This window comes from Rhinoraja longicauda, chromosome 2 (genome assembly GCF_053455715.1).
Source record: "Rhinoraja longicauda isolate Sanriku21f chromosome 2, sRhiLon1.1, whole genome shotgun sequence".
Classification (NCBI taxonomy): domain Eukaryota; kingdom Metazoa; phylum Chordata; class Chondrichthyes; order Rajiformes; family Arhynchobatidae; genus Rhinoraja; species Rhinoraja longicauda.
Window position 1 is genome coordinate 99,086,828 of NC_135954.1, and position 16,716 is coordinate 99,103,543.

At 42.0% G+C, this 16,716-nt stretch overlaps 1 protein-coding gene across 2 annotated transcripts in view; it reads right to left on the minus strand.

Moving 5' to 3' along the window:
- Nucleotides 1-16,716, minus strand: part of LOC144607817 (extended synaptotagmin-2-like) — a 159,687-nt gene that overhangs the window by 81,727 nt on the left and 61,244 nt on the right. For both annotated transcript variants that reach the window (XM_078424942.1, XM_078424933.1), the window contains exons 2-4: nucleotides 7,739-7,780; nucleotides 2,587-2,721; nucleotides 1,021-1,097 (exon numbers count right to left, since the gene is read on the minus strand). In XM_078424942.1, coding sequence (XP_078281068.1) covers nucleotides 1,021-1,097; nucleotides 2,587-2,721; nucleotides 7,739-7,780 — 254 coding nt within the window. The remainder of the gene's footprint in view (nucleotides 1-1,020; nucleotides 1,098-2,586; nucleotides 2,722-7,738; nucleotides 7,781-16,716) is intronic.

Below are 16,716 nucleotides of genomic sequence, written 5' to 3' on the forward strand. Positions count from 1 at the left end.
TGTGTGGCTTGATTGTATTCATGTTTAGTCTTTCCTTTGACTGTATGGCATGCAGACAAAGGTTTTTCACTGTACCTCGGTACATGTGACACTAATAAACTAAACTCATCCTGTTGCCCATGCAAGCCTGGACCAAAGCAAAACCTAGTTGAAACAGCAATAATCAACAATGGAGCTGGTTGATAGCTAATGGTTTAACACAACCAAAACAAAGAACCAATAATATGTGCGGGTTGCGAATTTGGTAGGATCTTTCTTTTTGTGTGCCGTGTGACATAATAGTGAACACCCAAAACCTTACCAAAACTTTTCTTTCCACCAACAGAACCGATGATGTTAAACCATGCTGAAAATAAATTGGGAATTATACCATAAAGCTAAAGGCTGTACTTATACTAAGTGGGGTGGGAGCTGCTTTACGTCCTCGTCGCCCACCCTGGGTAGTTCTACAGAACTGGCAAAATTTGCAGCAAAGCGTCAACTACGGTACTCTGAAGCACCAATTGCCACTTTTGATTGATGTAGTTGATTTTCGAAAGAAGCTACTAAGTAATTCACTCAATATATTAGTAAGTTTATCAAGTGTGCAGCATAGGCCTGCAGTCCTGGAGTAACTCAGTAACTCAGCAGGTCAGGCAGCATCTCTGGAGAAAAGGAATAGGTGAAGTTTCGGTTCGACACCGTTCTTCAGACTCAGCATCGATGGAGAAAAGGAATAGGTGACGGGTCAGAAACCTGAAACTGAAGAAGGGTCTGAAGAAAGGTTCCGTCCAAAATGATGCCTATTCCTTGCCTTCAGAGATGCTGCATGACCCACTGAGTTACTCCAGCATGTGTTGTGTTCATCTCAGGAGAAAGTACTTTCAGGAAGGAGTGAAAATGAAAGCAAGCCAGCAAATTGAAATCATTACTGCACATGAAAGTGCACCTCGGTATGATCCAACTCAATAATTACTGTTCTTTTCAGGTTTCACAGTCAAAAAATGTATATCAAATGTTCAAAACCTGTACGTAAATTACCTGATTTGAAGATCGATTATAATTTGTCTGCTGTCCACATTTTCTATATATGTTTTTATTCCATCTATTCGCAAAGGCTGAAAGGAGAAAAATAAAGAGGTAAAGTTAAGTTGCTGGAAAACCCTTCCCGTCATCACAAAAATAACAAACATTTGAAAAAATCCTATCAGGAAACTGAAAACAAAATCCACTCCAGAATGGATACTAGGGAGTCTCCAGAGGAAATGTTGCATGGGTGGGAAACATGCATAGACTATCGTTGAATTGGTCGAAATGTACATACACAAGAAGAGTATACCCATTCCCCCTTCTTTTCAAAAGGGTGGCACAGTGGTGCAGCGATAGAGTTGCTGCCTTACAACGCCAGGGACCAGAATTCGATGTCGGGAGCCATGACGTGGCAACTTCAACAGCCTGACCGCGGGAGAAGACGGCAGGGGAAGAGAAAAAGACATTCTGGCCTTCCATCACAGTGAGGAGGTGACTGGAGGAGACTCACTGTGATGGATGTTTTTTTTTGTTTGATGTTGGTTTATGATTGTGTGTTATTGCATATTTTTATTGCTTATTTTTATTGGTCTTATTGTTTTGTCTGTGGGTAATCTTTCATTTCACTGCACATTTATGTGTATGTGTCAAATAAATTGACTATTGACTATGGGTGCTGTCTGTACGGAGTTTGTACGTTCTCCCTGTGACCACGTGGGTTTTCTCTGGATGCTCTGGTTTTCTCTCACACTCCAAAGACGTACAGATTTGTAGGTTAATTGGCTTCTGTAAATTGTAATTTTCCCGAGTGCGTAGGGTAGTGCTAATGTACAGGGTGGTCGCAGGTCGGCACGGACTCGGTGGGCCGAAAGGCCTATTTCCGCACTGTATCTAAAGTTAAGTGTAAAGAGTCCTGAGAAGAGTTAATGTGGCAAATTTTGAAGCTCAAGAACAAAATGAGTTAAGATAGGGCATGAAATGGGAGTAATGGAGAGCAGACCAAAGGTACATGGGAGGCTTAGGTTGAGTGGAGTAAGAAAGCAGTTGTGCCTGAAGGACATTTTGTGCTAATCTTATTGATAAAGATTTGTTGAGTTTCTTCGAGAAGGCAAGGGTGGAGTACTGCTGTAAAGATGGGTTAGAGGTGAGGTAGTGAAGAAGAGGTTGCGATTATATTATTTCCCCATTGGCGTTGTCAGTGATTATGACACAAATGAATGAGGCTTTAATTAATCGATTTTTTTCTGATCAATAACAATGTTGACGGTGAAATGAGTTAATCAGATGAATGGCATGAGAAACCTGCCTAGCTACATATATGCCTAGCTACAGGTTTCTCATGCCATTCACCTGATTAACTAATTTCACCGTCAACATTGTTATTGATCAGAAAAAAACTCAACTCATTAAAGCCTCATTCATTTGTGTCATAATCGCTGACAACGCCAATGGGAGCTAATCCATATGCGTCCATTAGTTGTGTGTTCATCACCTAGGAAAAGCCTATATTTATAACAGCAATTTTTTTCATTGGTTGCTCATGTAAAGATCTAGATTTCAAACCTGGCCAGTTCTCACCTTGGTTCCCAAGTCAATCTTTGTGAAGGTGAAGGTACTAAGATGGTTGTTTGCTCCCCTCACAGCCGGTTCGATGGTATCTTTGAACAATTTCTCCACAAACTGACTGATAAATGGCCATAGGTGTTTCACAATCTGGAGGAAAAAAAAACCATTTTAAATCTATAACTATGGTCCAAAATTGTAAAAAGAAATTCAAAAGACACGATTTTATAGAATCACAAATCTTAAGGACACAATTTTTTTCCTGCCATGGCCAGCTCTCGAAATGCTTCCAAATCTCTCCCTCTCCCCAACTCATGAAATGGTTTTCCCATTTTACTCATATTTCCATGTAACACAAGTTCAATCAGCCATTCGAGTCTGTGCCAGCTCCCATACTCACCACATTCCTCCACTCAATTCCCACAACCCTTTCTCTTTCACATATCCATCAACAATTCCCAGTCCTCCTGCCAGCCATCTGCACTACTTTATAGTAGCCAACTAAATTCCCAAACAGGACATCTGTAGGATGTCAGAGGAAACTGGAACACCCAAGGGAAACCCAAACAATCTCATGGAAAATGTGCACATAATGCAGACAACACTGGAGGTAGAATCGTACCTGAGACACTGGAGTGATGAGACAGCATCATTATTTCTTTGGCTGCTTTGTGCCTTCTCAAATAGAAGACGTGAATTAAGAGCAAGAGTAAGCCACTCATTCCTTTGTGCTTGCTCTACCATTCATAGTCGTAGAGTCATAGAGTGTGGAAACAGGCCCTTCGGCCCAACATGCCCCATCTACACTAGTCCCACCTGCCTGAGTTGGACCTATAAGCCTCTAAATCAATCCTATCTATGTACCTGTCTAATTGTTGTTTTGGATTAATCAAATTTTCCAGCTCTAAGTCAAAGCCTTGCAGATTTTGGTTCTTCAAATGGTTGTCTAGGTTTTAATTAAACCTCCGCCAGGCAATGAGATTCAGACCCCCATTAATGCATCTCTTCTCCGTCTCCTTCAAAACTAGCTTCTTTTAGTGCTTTTTAAACAGAATGGGAATGAATTATTCATGTGCTATTGATGCCAGCCTTAAAGATATATTTCTGCACCAACTCAGCAGCAATTCTCTGGATCTTTGGCATCCCTGCATGTACTTTTCAGAAGCTACCTGTTTCTGTTGCCCTTAAGCACGTTGATACGGTCAGTTAATAATTCAGTATTATCTACTGCCTGGAATAGATAATGTTATTCCAAACCAAGCATGGAAAATACTTTCAGAAACAGAAAGATACGAGTGGAAGCTACTGAGAGGATTGAGTCTTCCCAGTCCCTCATCTCATTAGCCATTCTACTTTTATGAGGCCAGCAGCAAGTTTCAGCACATTACTACAATCCTGCAAATCGATCTTCGTCCACCTCCCATAAAAGTCCATTTACAGACGACTTCGAGGACAGTGATGAATAGACATGCTGTGGGGTTTTCTATTTTCTCATTTAGGAACTCGTCAACTGGAGCTACCACTCAATCCTTACTGGATCTTAAAACGATGGCAGAGCAGCGGCTCCAGGAGAAGAAAAATCACACATCATGCTGCTTAATAGTGTCAAAATAAACACTGAACAAATAATTCCATTATGTTTCTCTCCCTCACACGACTGGGTAGCTCGTAATATTTATTACAGATTTCTTTAAATTGCCTCATTGTTGGTTTTATTTCCAATAAGTTATTGTAATAGAATTATTTACCACAAGTAAGTTTTGAGGTTGACATGACAGTTGATGGTGTTGTGGATAGTGAGGAAGATCTTCTAACGCTAGAGCAGGATATAGATCGGATGGAAAATTGGGTAGAGTGTTGGCAGATGGAATTTACACATGTGCAAGGTTATGCATTTTGGGAAATTAAATAGGGGTAGGACATATGGTTACAGCACAGTGATGCAGCTGGTTGGGATGCTGCCTTGCAAAGCCAGACACCTGGGTTCGATCCAGACCTCAGTTACGCGTTCTCCCAGTGATCGCGTGGATTTCCTCCAGGTGCTCCGGTTTCGTCTCACATCCCAAAGACATGTGGGTTTGTAGGTTAACTGGCCTCTGTTAATAGCCCCCAGTGCATAGGGGACAGATGAGAAAGTGGGATAACATTGAACTAGCATGAACAAGTGATCGATGGTTGGCATGCACTCGGCGGGCCAAAGGGCTTGTTCTGCTCCCCTCACTTATGAAAGGTGACCCGATGGTTCATATAAAACTTTAAGAGGTTTCGATAGATTATCTAGTCAGAATTTATTTCCCTGTGGTAGGGGAATCAAAAACAAGGCTGCAAGGAGTTTTAAAGGGAAACTGAGCGGAAAGCTTTTTTTAAAAACACAACCAACGATTGCATCTGATTCTTCCACCTCCTCTGGCAGTGAGTTCCAGATATCAACCACTCTAACTAAGTGACATTTGAACAGGCAATCAAATAGACTGGCATAAAAGATATGGACCTAATGTAAGCATTTGGGCAAAAAATAGTAGGAATGGATGTGGTGGCCGAAGGGCCAGTTTACTGTACTGCACAACTCTATGACTTGAAATAGCTATAGAGGGAAATATTTTTTTTTAATATTGTTACGTATTAAAGCGTTGGAAAGAAAGGTTCTTTCCACATCTGGTTGCTATTTGTACATGTCCATTTCAATCAACTAATCTGAATTGGATCTATCCAAATAAACAGAATCCAAACTAACATCAAACAGGTTGTTTTTTTATGGTAGAAAGGAAAATGACACTGAATCAAGGCACTGAGAGCATAGATCACCAGTAGCAGTTAAAGTAAATAGCATATACACAGTTAAACACACAGGGTAAAATATAGATTATGCTAGTGGATATGGAAGAGGTAGACGTGGACTAGTGGGTTCTGACCCCACCACTGAAAGGATCTAAGGATCTATAATTGCTCATAGAGGCAACCAGAAATGAGTAATGGGGCAACCAGAACTAATTGCTCTGGGTGCTCCACATCAAAGACCCATATCACATTGGTCATGCTGATATTTCACTCCCACCCATCAGGAAGATGGTACACTAGTCCGAAAACTGTGACCAATGAGTTCAAGGATAGTTTCTTCCTAACAACCATCAGGCTCTTTAATGCTTCACACTAACATCAAATATGCAACGTGTATTGACTGCCTTCAGGCCACCACATCCATTCAAATGCTCACCAAATCCACCCAAAACTTCATCCTCAACATTGATGGTCTCCCAGTATCCACCTCACCTCACATCCGGAATCTTGGAATCATCCTTGATCAAACCCTCTCCTTCGACAAACACATCAAACACATCACAAAGACAGCCTTCTTCCACCTCAAAAACATTGCCCGTCTCCGTCCATCCCTCTCCTCCACAGCTGCAGAAACCCTCATCCACGCCTTCATCACCTCCTGTCTCGACTACTGCAACAGCCTCCTCTATGGCGCACCCTCAAAAATCATCAATAAACTTCAATACATTCAAAACTCCGCTGCCCGTCTACTCACACACACCTCGATCCGTGACCATATCACCCCCGTCCTTTATAAACTCCACTGGCTCCCCATCCCCCAGAGAATCCAGTACAAAATCCTCCTCATAACCTACAAAGCCCTCCATAACCTGGCCCCATCCTACCTGACCGACCTCCTCCACAGGCACACTCCCACCTGCACCCTCCGCTCTGCCGCTGCCAATCTCCTATCCCCCCACATCCGGACTAAACTCAGATCCTGGGGGGACAGGGCTTTCTCCATCGCTGCTCCCACCCTATGGAACTCACTACCCCAAACCGTTAGAGACTCCCCCACACTCACCACATTCAAAACATCGCTGAAGTCTCACCTGTTCAGCACTGCCTTCAACCACTGAAGGTCACCTCACCTACTGTCTCCTTTCTCTGTTCATTTATTTATTTACTTATTTATCTATTTATTAATTTCCCTATGTTCTCAAAATCTCTGTAAAGCGTCTTTGAGTATATGAAAAGCGCTATATAAATAAAATGTATTATTATTATTATTAAATGTTTTTATTGCCTCTTGCAAAGAAAGACATAAAATGTTGAAGTAACTCAGCAGGTCAGGCTCGGGAGAACATGGATATGTGACATTTCAAGTCGAGACTCTTCTTTTTATCCATCCATGTTCCTATCCATGTTTCCCAGGGATGCTGCCTGACCTGCTAAGTTACTCCAGCAATTTGTGTCTATCTTTGGTATAAACCAGCATCTGCAGTTTACTTTATTTTTATTGTCTCTCTACACTAGTTCCATTTGCCTACACTAGGTCCATATCTTCTATGCCTTGCCTATTCGCTTGCCTGTCTAAGGAGCTTGGGATTTTTGCATGAGTATTGTGGTTATTAATTTATTGAATGTTTTGTTTATTATATATTATCTGTGTTCGGCTGTGTTAGAATTTCATTGTTCTATTGTCATTGCATATGACAATTAAACACTCCCTTTAGTGTAATAAGCCAGTACCAACATATGTGCTAAAAAGAAAATCCATTGCACAACAAATATAGATGCTTCATTACTAACCCACTCGTTTCTTTTACATGATATAGTCTGCAAAGGAGCTTCACATGAGATTTGTTGTGCTCGGTGAAATCAAAGCCAAGAGCCATGAGTCCCCTGGTGCCACCTTACACATTCTACGCAGGAAGAACGAGACTCACTTATCCACTAACACAATGTGCTTACAATTGGAACAAGCACAGGGGTGGTTTTCAAAAGGAACATGGGGATCTCAAGAGTTGGTGCAGAAATTAGTGCTCCATAAAAATTTGCCTCAAAGTTAATAAATTCAAGTCAAGTCAAGTCAAATTTATTTGTCACATACACATACACGATGTGCAGTGAAATGAAAGTGGCAATGCCTGCGGATTGTGCACAAAAAAGAATTACAGTTACAGCATATAAATAAAGTTAATAAGTTACTATAGTGTAGACAAAAATTTAGTCTCTGGGGTTATAAAAGTTGACAGTCCTGATGGCCTGTGGGAAGAAACTCCGTCTCATCCTCTCCGTTTTCACAGCGTGACAGCGGAGGCAAACGCCTGAGGTGATTATTCATCACCTGCCTCTCTCTAAACCATTTACAGAATCTACTTTCGTGATAAAAACAAAATTACCCTACCTTGTTTAACCATTCCACTCTCTCCACGTCTGGGAAGTGAACCTGAAATGACAAAAGGTGAAATATTAGTTTAAAACATTAGTTCTGATTGCCCCATTACTCAATTCTGGTTGCTCCATTAAAAGGACAGATGTGCAGGCTTTGGCGAGGGTGCAGAGGAAGTTTACTAGAACGCTGGCTGGATTTGAGGGTTTGGATGGACTTTCTCTGGATTGTTTTCTCTGAAACATCGGAATTTGAGGGTAGATGTGATATATATACGAAATATGTAAGAAAATAACTGCAGATGGTGGTACAAATCGAAGGTATTTATTCACAAAATGCTGGAGTAACTCAGCAGGTCAGGCAGCATCTCAGGAGAGAAGGAATGGGCGACGTTTCGGGTCGAGACCCTTCTTCAGACTGAAGGAGGATAAAATATGAGGTGCATAGATAGGATTAGACAGTCAGAGCCTTTTTCCCAGGGTGGAAATGTCAAAGCTCCGAGGGCATAATTTAACGTGGAGGGGAAAAAATTTAAAGAGATTTGTAGGACATTTTGTTTTGACACAGAGTGGCGAATGCCTAGATCGCCCTGCAAGGGGTGGTGGTGATGGCAGACATGATTGTGGTGTTGACGAGGTTTTTAGACAGGCACATGAATTTGCATGGAATAGAAAAATATGGGTCATGTGCAGGACAAAGGAGATTAGTTTATCTTGGCATCGTGTTCGGCACAAATATTCTGGGTGAAGGGGGCCCATTCCCGTGCTTCACTTTTCTATCTTCTATCATATCATATCATATCATATATATACACAGCCGGAAACAGGCCCTTTCGGCCCACCAAGTCCGTGCCGCCCAGCGATCCCCGCACATTAACACTATCCTACACCCACTAGGGACAATTTTTACATTTACCCAGCCAATTAACCTACATATCTGTACGTCTTTGGAGAATAATTCTATGTCAAGAATTATTATTTTTTAATCCAGAAAAGATTAACAGAAACCATATCAGATAGGGAAACCATATCGATGATTCTGTAGGGTTGGGAAGGGGAGAACTCCTGGCAGAATTTTAGCTCAAACATGAGCAGCTCCACTGAATGCATGTCCTATATGGATGAAACAGCCCGAATATCAGTGTTGAGGTAAGTGAGCACAGGAGCTGTATGAGGTCCAATTCTCAAGTATGGAACTCGAGTGGCAGCTGGCAACGCTGCCTGAAACATCCTGCTGTTACGAACTCACTGCAAAGTATGAATGGGTGGCTGTTATTAGACAGAGCCGGTGGTGCAGTAGTGTCCCGTGAGCATTTGAATTGAATTGAATTGAATAAATTTTATGAGCCAAGTATGTATACATACAAGGAATTTGCCTTGGTGCTTTGCTCGCAAGTAACAACACGACATACAGTAAACAATTAAGGATTAAGAATAAAACATTATAATTTCCATCCCATATCAGTTTTCACCTCTGAACACTTGAAAGTGAAACAGTTCCTCTGTGGAATACTGCCAAAGTTAAGTCCACAGTACTCTGAAAGCAAGATAGGATGATGGATGATTTTGTTATAAAGGCACACAAACACAAACACAATCCTCTTTGGCTACAGAACAATAGACATTGGACAATATACAATAGGTGCAGGAGTAGGCCATTCAGCCCTTCGAGCCTGCACCACCATTCAATGTGATCATGGCTGATCATACTCAATCAGTACCCTGTTCCTGCCTTCTCCCCATACCCCCCTGACTCCGCTATCCTTAAGAGCTCCACCTAGCTCTTTCTTGAAAGCATTCAGAATTCTCTGCCTCCACTGCCTTCTGAGGCAGAGAATTCCACAGATTTACAACTCTCTGACTGAAAATGTTTTTCCTCATCTCCGTTCTAAATGACCTACCCCTTATTCTTAAATTGTGCCCCCTGGTTCTGGACTCCTCCAACATTGGGAACATGTTTCCTGCCTCTAACGTGTCCAACCCCTTAATAATCTTATATGTTTCAATAAGATCCCCTCTCATCCTTCTAAATTCCAGAGTATACAAGCCTAGTCGCTCCTGCCTTTCAACATACGACAGTCCCGCCATTCCGGGAATTAAACTAGTAAACCTACGCTGCACGCCCTCAATAGCAAGATTATCCTTCCTCAAATTTGGAGACCAAAACTGCACACAGTACTCCAGGTGCGGTCTGACTAGGGCCCTGTACAACTGCAGAAGGACCTCTTTGCTCCTATACTCAACTCCTCTTGTTATGAAGGCCAACATTCCATTGGCTTTCTTCACTGCCTGCTGTTCCTGCATGCTTCCTTTCAGTGACTGATGCACTAGGACACCCAGATCTCGTTGAATGTCCCCTTTTCCTAACTTGACACCATTCAGATAATAATCTGCCTTCCTATTCTTACCACCAAAGTGGATAACCTCACACTTATCCACATTAAACTGCATCTGCCATGCATCCGCCCACTCACACAACCTGTCCAAGTCACCCTGCAACCTCATAGCATCTTCCTCACAGTTCACACTGCCACCCAGCTTTAATGTTACTTTTAATCCTTTCATCCAAGTCATTAATGTACCGAGCCTTGCAGTACCCCACTAGTCACTGCCTGCCATTCTGAAAGGGACCCATTTATCCCCACTCTTTGCTTTCTGTCTGCCAACCAATTTTCTATCCATGTCAGTACCCTGCCCCCAATACCATGTGCTCTAATTTTGCCCACTAATCTCCTATGTGGGACCTTGTCGAAGGCTTTCTGAAAGTCAAGGTACACTACATCCCCCGTCCATTTTCCTAGTTACATCCTCAAAAAATTCCAGAAGATTAGTCAAGCATAATTTCCCCTTCGTAAATCTATGCTGACTCGGAACGATCCTGTTACTGCTATCCAAATGCTCTGCAATTTTGTCTTTTATAATTGACTCCAGCATGTTCCCCATCACTGATGTCAGACTAACTGGTCTGTAATTTCCTGTTTTCTCTCTCCCTCCTTTCTTAAAAAGTGGGATAACATTAGCTACCAAGTTCCGGTGTGGGATGCTTGTGATAGGATGTCATTGAACTGCTTCAGATACTCATGGGGATGCTGGTCTGTATTTTTACAATACACAAACAAAGTGAACAGCTCTTACTGAAATGGAAAGAATTTAGACAGGATTTTTTTTTAATGGTCATCTCTTGATTAATACAGGTGCACAAACGGTAGACAGTCAGAACTTTTCTCCCAGGGTGGAAATATCAAAGACTAGAGGGAACAGCTTTAAGATGAGAGGCAAAATTTAAAGGAGATGGATTTTAAAGGGAGGCCAAAATGAATACATGAAGTATGAGATTAATGTAAAGAGGAAACAAACATTGGAAAAGGGGCAAAAAATTGGCTATGTTAAAGGTGTCTCCTTCCATTCAATGTGTGCAGTAAATACAGCTGATGAACTGGAGGCAGAGATAAACATATTATTGTAACAATTACTGAAACAGAGCTTAAAGAAGAGTAGGAATGGCCACTCAACATGCCTGGTGCAGGGTTTCCAGACAAGACAGAGACGGAAATTAAAACAATAGGTGGGTAGCAATATTGGTTAATATATGAGGTATACAAATGAACTAAAAAAAAAGAAAAAGATACTCAATGCTCATTTCACCCCTGCCATCGGGAAGAAGGCAGGTTCAGGAACAGGTTCGGGTTCAGGAACAACTCCTTCACTCCAGCCATCAGGCTACTAAAAACACTGCAACCTCCAATAAGCTCTGAATCGTATTGAGTGCTGAGTATTTTTTTCTCAGAGCAAGATAAAACATCAACTATGCATGCAGATTTCTGGGAAATGCAAAACATTAGAACATTAGGATATTTCATATTATCCTATTATTATCTGGGACTGAAGTATTAGGGACAGAATATTTCAAATATATTCAAGGTATCTTTTAAAAAGACAAACATACTCCACGACTTCTTGGTCGTTGGAGTCAGAACTGGCTTACTCATTGAAGACAGAAGGTTTTGGTTGGAAGGGTGATGTTATGGCTGGAGGTAAAAGGCAGATAGACTTTAATCCAAGTAAGTGTGAGATGTTGCATTTTGGCAGGTCGAATGCAAGAGGAAAGTAAAGAGTCAATGGTAAGACCCTTAACTGCATTGATGTACAGAGTGAGTTTCGGGTCCTAGTCCTTAGCTCCCTGAAAGTGGCAGCACAAATAGATAAAGTGGTAAAGAAGACATCTGGTGTGCTTGCCTTCATCAGTCAGGGCATTGAGTGCAAGAGTCAAGAAGTCAGGTTGTAGCTTTATAGGACTTTGGTTAGGCCACATTTAGAGTATTGCCTGCAGTTCTCTTTGCCCCATTACATGAAGTAAATCCAGAGGCTTGGAGAGGATGAAGAAGAGATTGGCCAGAATGCTGCCTGGATTAGAGAGTAGTAGCTATAAGGAGAGGTTGGACAAATGTTGGACGGATTAAAAGTAGGGAGGAAATATTGAAGAGCTTAACATCTTTAAGAAAAGGTAAATTCCAAGAATTGGATAAAATGTATCCATTGCTATTTCCAAAAGACAAAGTGAAAAATCAAAAGTCCAGACAAAAAAATTAGTCACACAGCATGGAAAGAAACCCTTCAGCCCAAGTCATCAATACCTTTCAAAATGCCAATCTATGCTCATCCCACTTGCTTGCATTTGACCCATATCCCTCAAAACCCATTCTATCCAAATACTTGCATAAATGTCTATTAAGTGTTGTTATTGTACCTGCCTCAACCACATTTTCTTGCAGCTAGTTCAACGTACGTACCACTTTCTGTCTGACAAGTTTCCCCTCAGATCCCTTTTAAGCCTTTCTCCCAAATTTTAAACCAGTGGCCTCTAGTTCCTGATTCCCTCCCCCAAAGGAAAAAGACAGTGTGTCCATGCCCAATTTATCCAAAGTGAAAACAGAAAATGCTGGAAAGACTCAGTAGGTCAGGCCACATTTGTAGGAAAAGAAACAGAACTAAGGTATCTGGTCAAATACTTTTTATCAGAACTGTAAAGACAACAAAAGCATTTACATTGCCAACACTGTCTCCTTCACAGTTCTGACGAGGAGTCTTGTAGTTGCTAACTAATAACTCCCCTTCCGATGCCCATACTGACCTTCCTGTCCTGGGCCTCCATTGCCAAAGTGAGGCCACACAAATTGGAGGAACAGCACCTCATATTTTACTTGGGTAACTTACAACCCAATGATATGAACATTGAATTTTCCAACTTTAGGTAACTTATAACACCACCTCTCTTTTACCCTCCTCCCCCTTATCTCCCCCCCCCAGTAACTTCCCCTTCAACTTGACTGAAATTGCACCAGTTTTCCCTCCCGCCCCAAACAAAGTTAGTTAACGAGCTTCACAGTTCACAGGTATAGATCCCTCTTGGGCTCACACTTGTCTCTATCCAACAATCTGCCTATCAGAGAACCCCCTCGCCTGAAGTTATCTGTTGCCAGCCCTGATTTGTCCTGGTTTTTGCACTTTAAGTTTTTATTCCACACTCTCCCAACTACAATCCATCTGAAGGGTCCTGACGTGAAACGTCACTTATCCATTTTCTTCAGGGATGCTGCCTGACCCATTGAGTTACTCCAGTATTTTGTGTCTATCTTTGACCACAGAATGCACCGCTCCCAAGTGGGCATATTAGTTTAATTGCAAAACACGTTAACTATGTACACAATTTGAGGAAGGACATCCTTGTAATTGAGGCAGTGCAGCGTTGGTTCACGAGATTGATCCCTGGGATGGCGGGACTGTCATATGAGGAAAGATTGAAAAGACTAGGCTTGTATTCACTGGAGTTTAGAAGGATGAGAGGGGATCTTATAGAGACATATAAAATTATAAAAGAACTGGACAAGCAAGATGCAGGAAAAATGTTCCCAATATTGGGCGAGTCCAGAACCAGGGGTCACAGTCTTAGAATAAAGGGGAGGCCATTTAAAACTGAGGTGAGAAGGAACTTTTTCACCCAGAGAGTTGTGAATTTGTGGAATTCTCTGCCACAGAGGGCAGTGGCAGTCAAATCACTGGATGGATTTAAGAGAGTTAGATAGAGCTCTAGGGGCTAGTGGAATCAAGGGATATGGGGAGAAGGCAGACACGGGTCATTGATTGTGGATGATCAGCCATGATCACAATGAATGGCGGTGCTGGCTCGAAGGGCCGAGTGGCCTCCTCCTATTTTCTATGTTTCTATGTTTTTAATTAGCATTAAAAAAAAACAACCAACCAGCTCGGGTAATTAAAAAAAATATGCAGCAAGTTGTAAATCTACAGAATTTGCTAGCTTACTGTGCATAACAGGTTAGATTTCCCATTTGTCTCCCACCTTTAAGAAAATTGGTTAATTAGGATAAATCCATATAAAAAGTGGTGACAGCAAAAAAAGGGGCTTTGGCTCTCGGATATATTCAATCTCTCTGCAGGCGCAACCCCATCAATTTTCACTGCAGTACAGTATCTTGCTTGCAATTATTTTTTCAGGTACTGATCCCATTCTCCTTTGAAAGCTCCAGTTAAATCTATCTCCACCCGGTAGGTGATGCATTCTAGATGGGAATTATTAACCTTCTCATCACATCTTTTGTCAAACACTTAAAGCTTGTGTTACCTAATTCATGTGCTTTTTCCTGTAGACCAAAACATTGCCAGCCCGCATATCACAGTTGAAACGCTTCCTGGTTTGCAATCCTTCCAACGATGTTTCTCTTTTAATCTACCGTCTACATTGTTCGTTATTTTGCATAGATACATAGATACATAAACAATAGGTGCAGGAGTAGGCCATTCAGCCCTTGAAGCCAGCATCGCCATTCAATGTGATCATGGCTGATCATCCATAATCAGCACCTCATTCCTGCCTTCTCCCCATACCCTTTGATTCCGCTAGCCCTAAGAGCTCTATCTAACTCTCTTTTGAACGCATCCAGTGAATCGGGCTCCACTGCCGTCTGAGGCAGAGAATTCCACAAATTCACAACTCACTGTGTGAAAACGTTTTTCCTCATCTCAGTTCCAATTGGCTTACCCCTTAACCTTAAACTGTGGCACCTGGTTCTGGACTCCCCCAACATCGGGAACTGAGATGTTATGTTTCTTATATGTTTCTATAAGATCCCCTCTCATCCTTCTAAATTCCAGTGAATACAAGCCCAGTTGCTCCATTCTTTCATCACATGGCAGTCCCACCATCCCGGGAATTAACCTTGTGAACCTATGCTGCACTCCCTCAATAGCAAGAATGTCCTTCCTCAAATTAGGAGACCAAAACTGCACACAATACTCCAGGTGTGGTCTCACCAGGGCAATATAGAGTTGCTCCTATACTCAACTCTTCTCGTTATGAAGGCCAACATGCCATTAGCTTTCTTCTCAGCCTGCTATACCTGCATGCATACTTTCAGTGACTGATGTACTAGGACACCCAGATCTCGTTGTACTTCCCCTTTTCCTAACCTGACACCATTCAGATAATAATCTGCCTTCCCGTTCTTGCCACCAAAGTGGATAACCTCACATTAATACACATTATACTGCATCTGCCATGCATCTGCCCACTCACCCAACCTATCCAAGTCACCCTGCATCCTCATAACATCCTCTTCACAGTTCACACTGCCACCCAGCTTTGTGACATCTGCAAATTTGCTAATGTTACTTTAAATTCCTGCACCTAAATCATTAATGTATATTGTTAATAGCTGCAGCCCCAGCACCGAGCCCTGTGGCACCCCACTAGTCACTCTGAAAGGGACCCGTTAATCGCTACTCTTTGTTTCCTGTCTGCCAACCAATTTTCTATCCATGTCAATACCCTACCCCCAATACCATGTGCTCTAATTTTGCCTACTAGTCTCCTGTGTGGGACCTTATCAAAGACTTTCTGAAAGTCCAGGTACACTACATCCACTGGCTCTCACTTGTCCATTTTCCTAGTTACATCCACAAGGGGGGGTTGAGGAGGATGGAGTGGGGGGGGAGGGGAGGGGAAGGGGAGAGGGGGGAGGAGAGGGTGCTGCACCTTTGCAGGAGAGGTTTGGGGCCAACTTGGTCTAGTCTTTCCTATAGTGCAGTGACCAAAATTAGATTAATACCCCGCCAAGACCAAAATAATGTTTCATTAAGATTCTTCATAACTTCCTTGCTTCTGAACAATTCTACCTCCATTTATGAAGTTCAGAATCTGGAATATTTTTATAACTGCTTTTCAATCTGACCTGTAACTTTCAAAAGATCTACATAAAAGCATAGATAGACTCAAAATGCTGGAGTAACTCAGATGGACAGGCAGCATCTCGGGAGAGAAGGAATGAATGGGTGACGTTTCGGGTCGAGATGTTCCTTCAGTTCCTTCCAACATATATAAAAACACATCTAGGTCTCCCTGTTACTGCCCACCCTTGGTAAATGTGCCCAATGTGCTATGGGCACAATAGTACCCGTTGAGACGCTCCCGATTCTTCCTAGGGCCCACATCGCACTTTTCTGCATTAAATTTCATCTGCCACTGCTTTCCTTTTTCATCCACCTAAACCCACCTGAACATAAACCTTAATTATTTACTAAACTCACCATGGTGATGAAAGACATTCTAAAGCATTTTACAACCCAACAACGATTTCTATTTGTGTAGTTATAGAAATCAGTACAAATTGTACAAAGCAAGCCTCCATGAACTGCAATGTTAACATGACTGGATTATCTGTTTTCATGGTGCTGATTGAGAGATTACCACTTGCCAGGACATCAGGAATAACTCGCCTGCTCATATGCAAAATTGGCATCCTTTGTATTTTAATACTTTGCTCATCAAAGGGCCACTTCCACTGTGCAACACTTCCTCAATTCTACATTTATACATCTGCCTAAGTTTATGCAGTCAATGCTCTAAAGTGGCACTTTGACATACTTAGAGCATTGAACAGTACAGCACAGAAACAGGCCCTTCACCCCACAATATCTGTG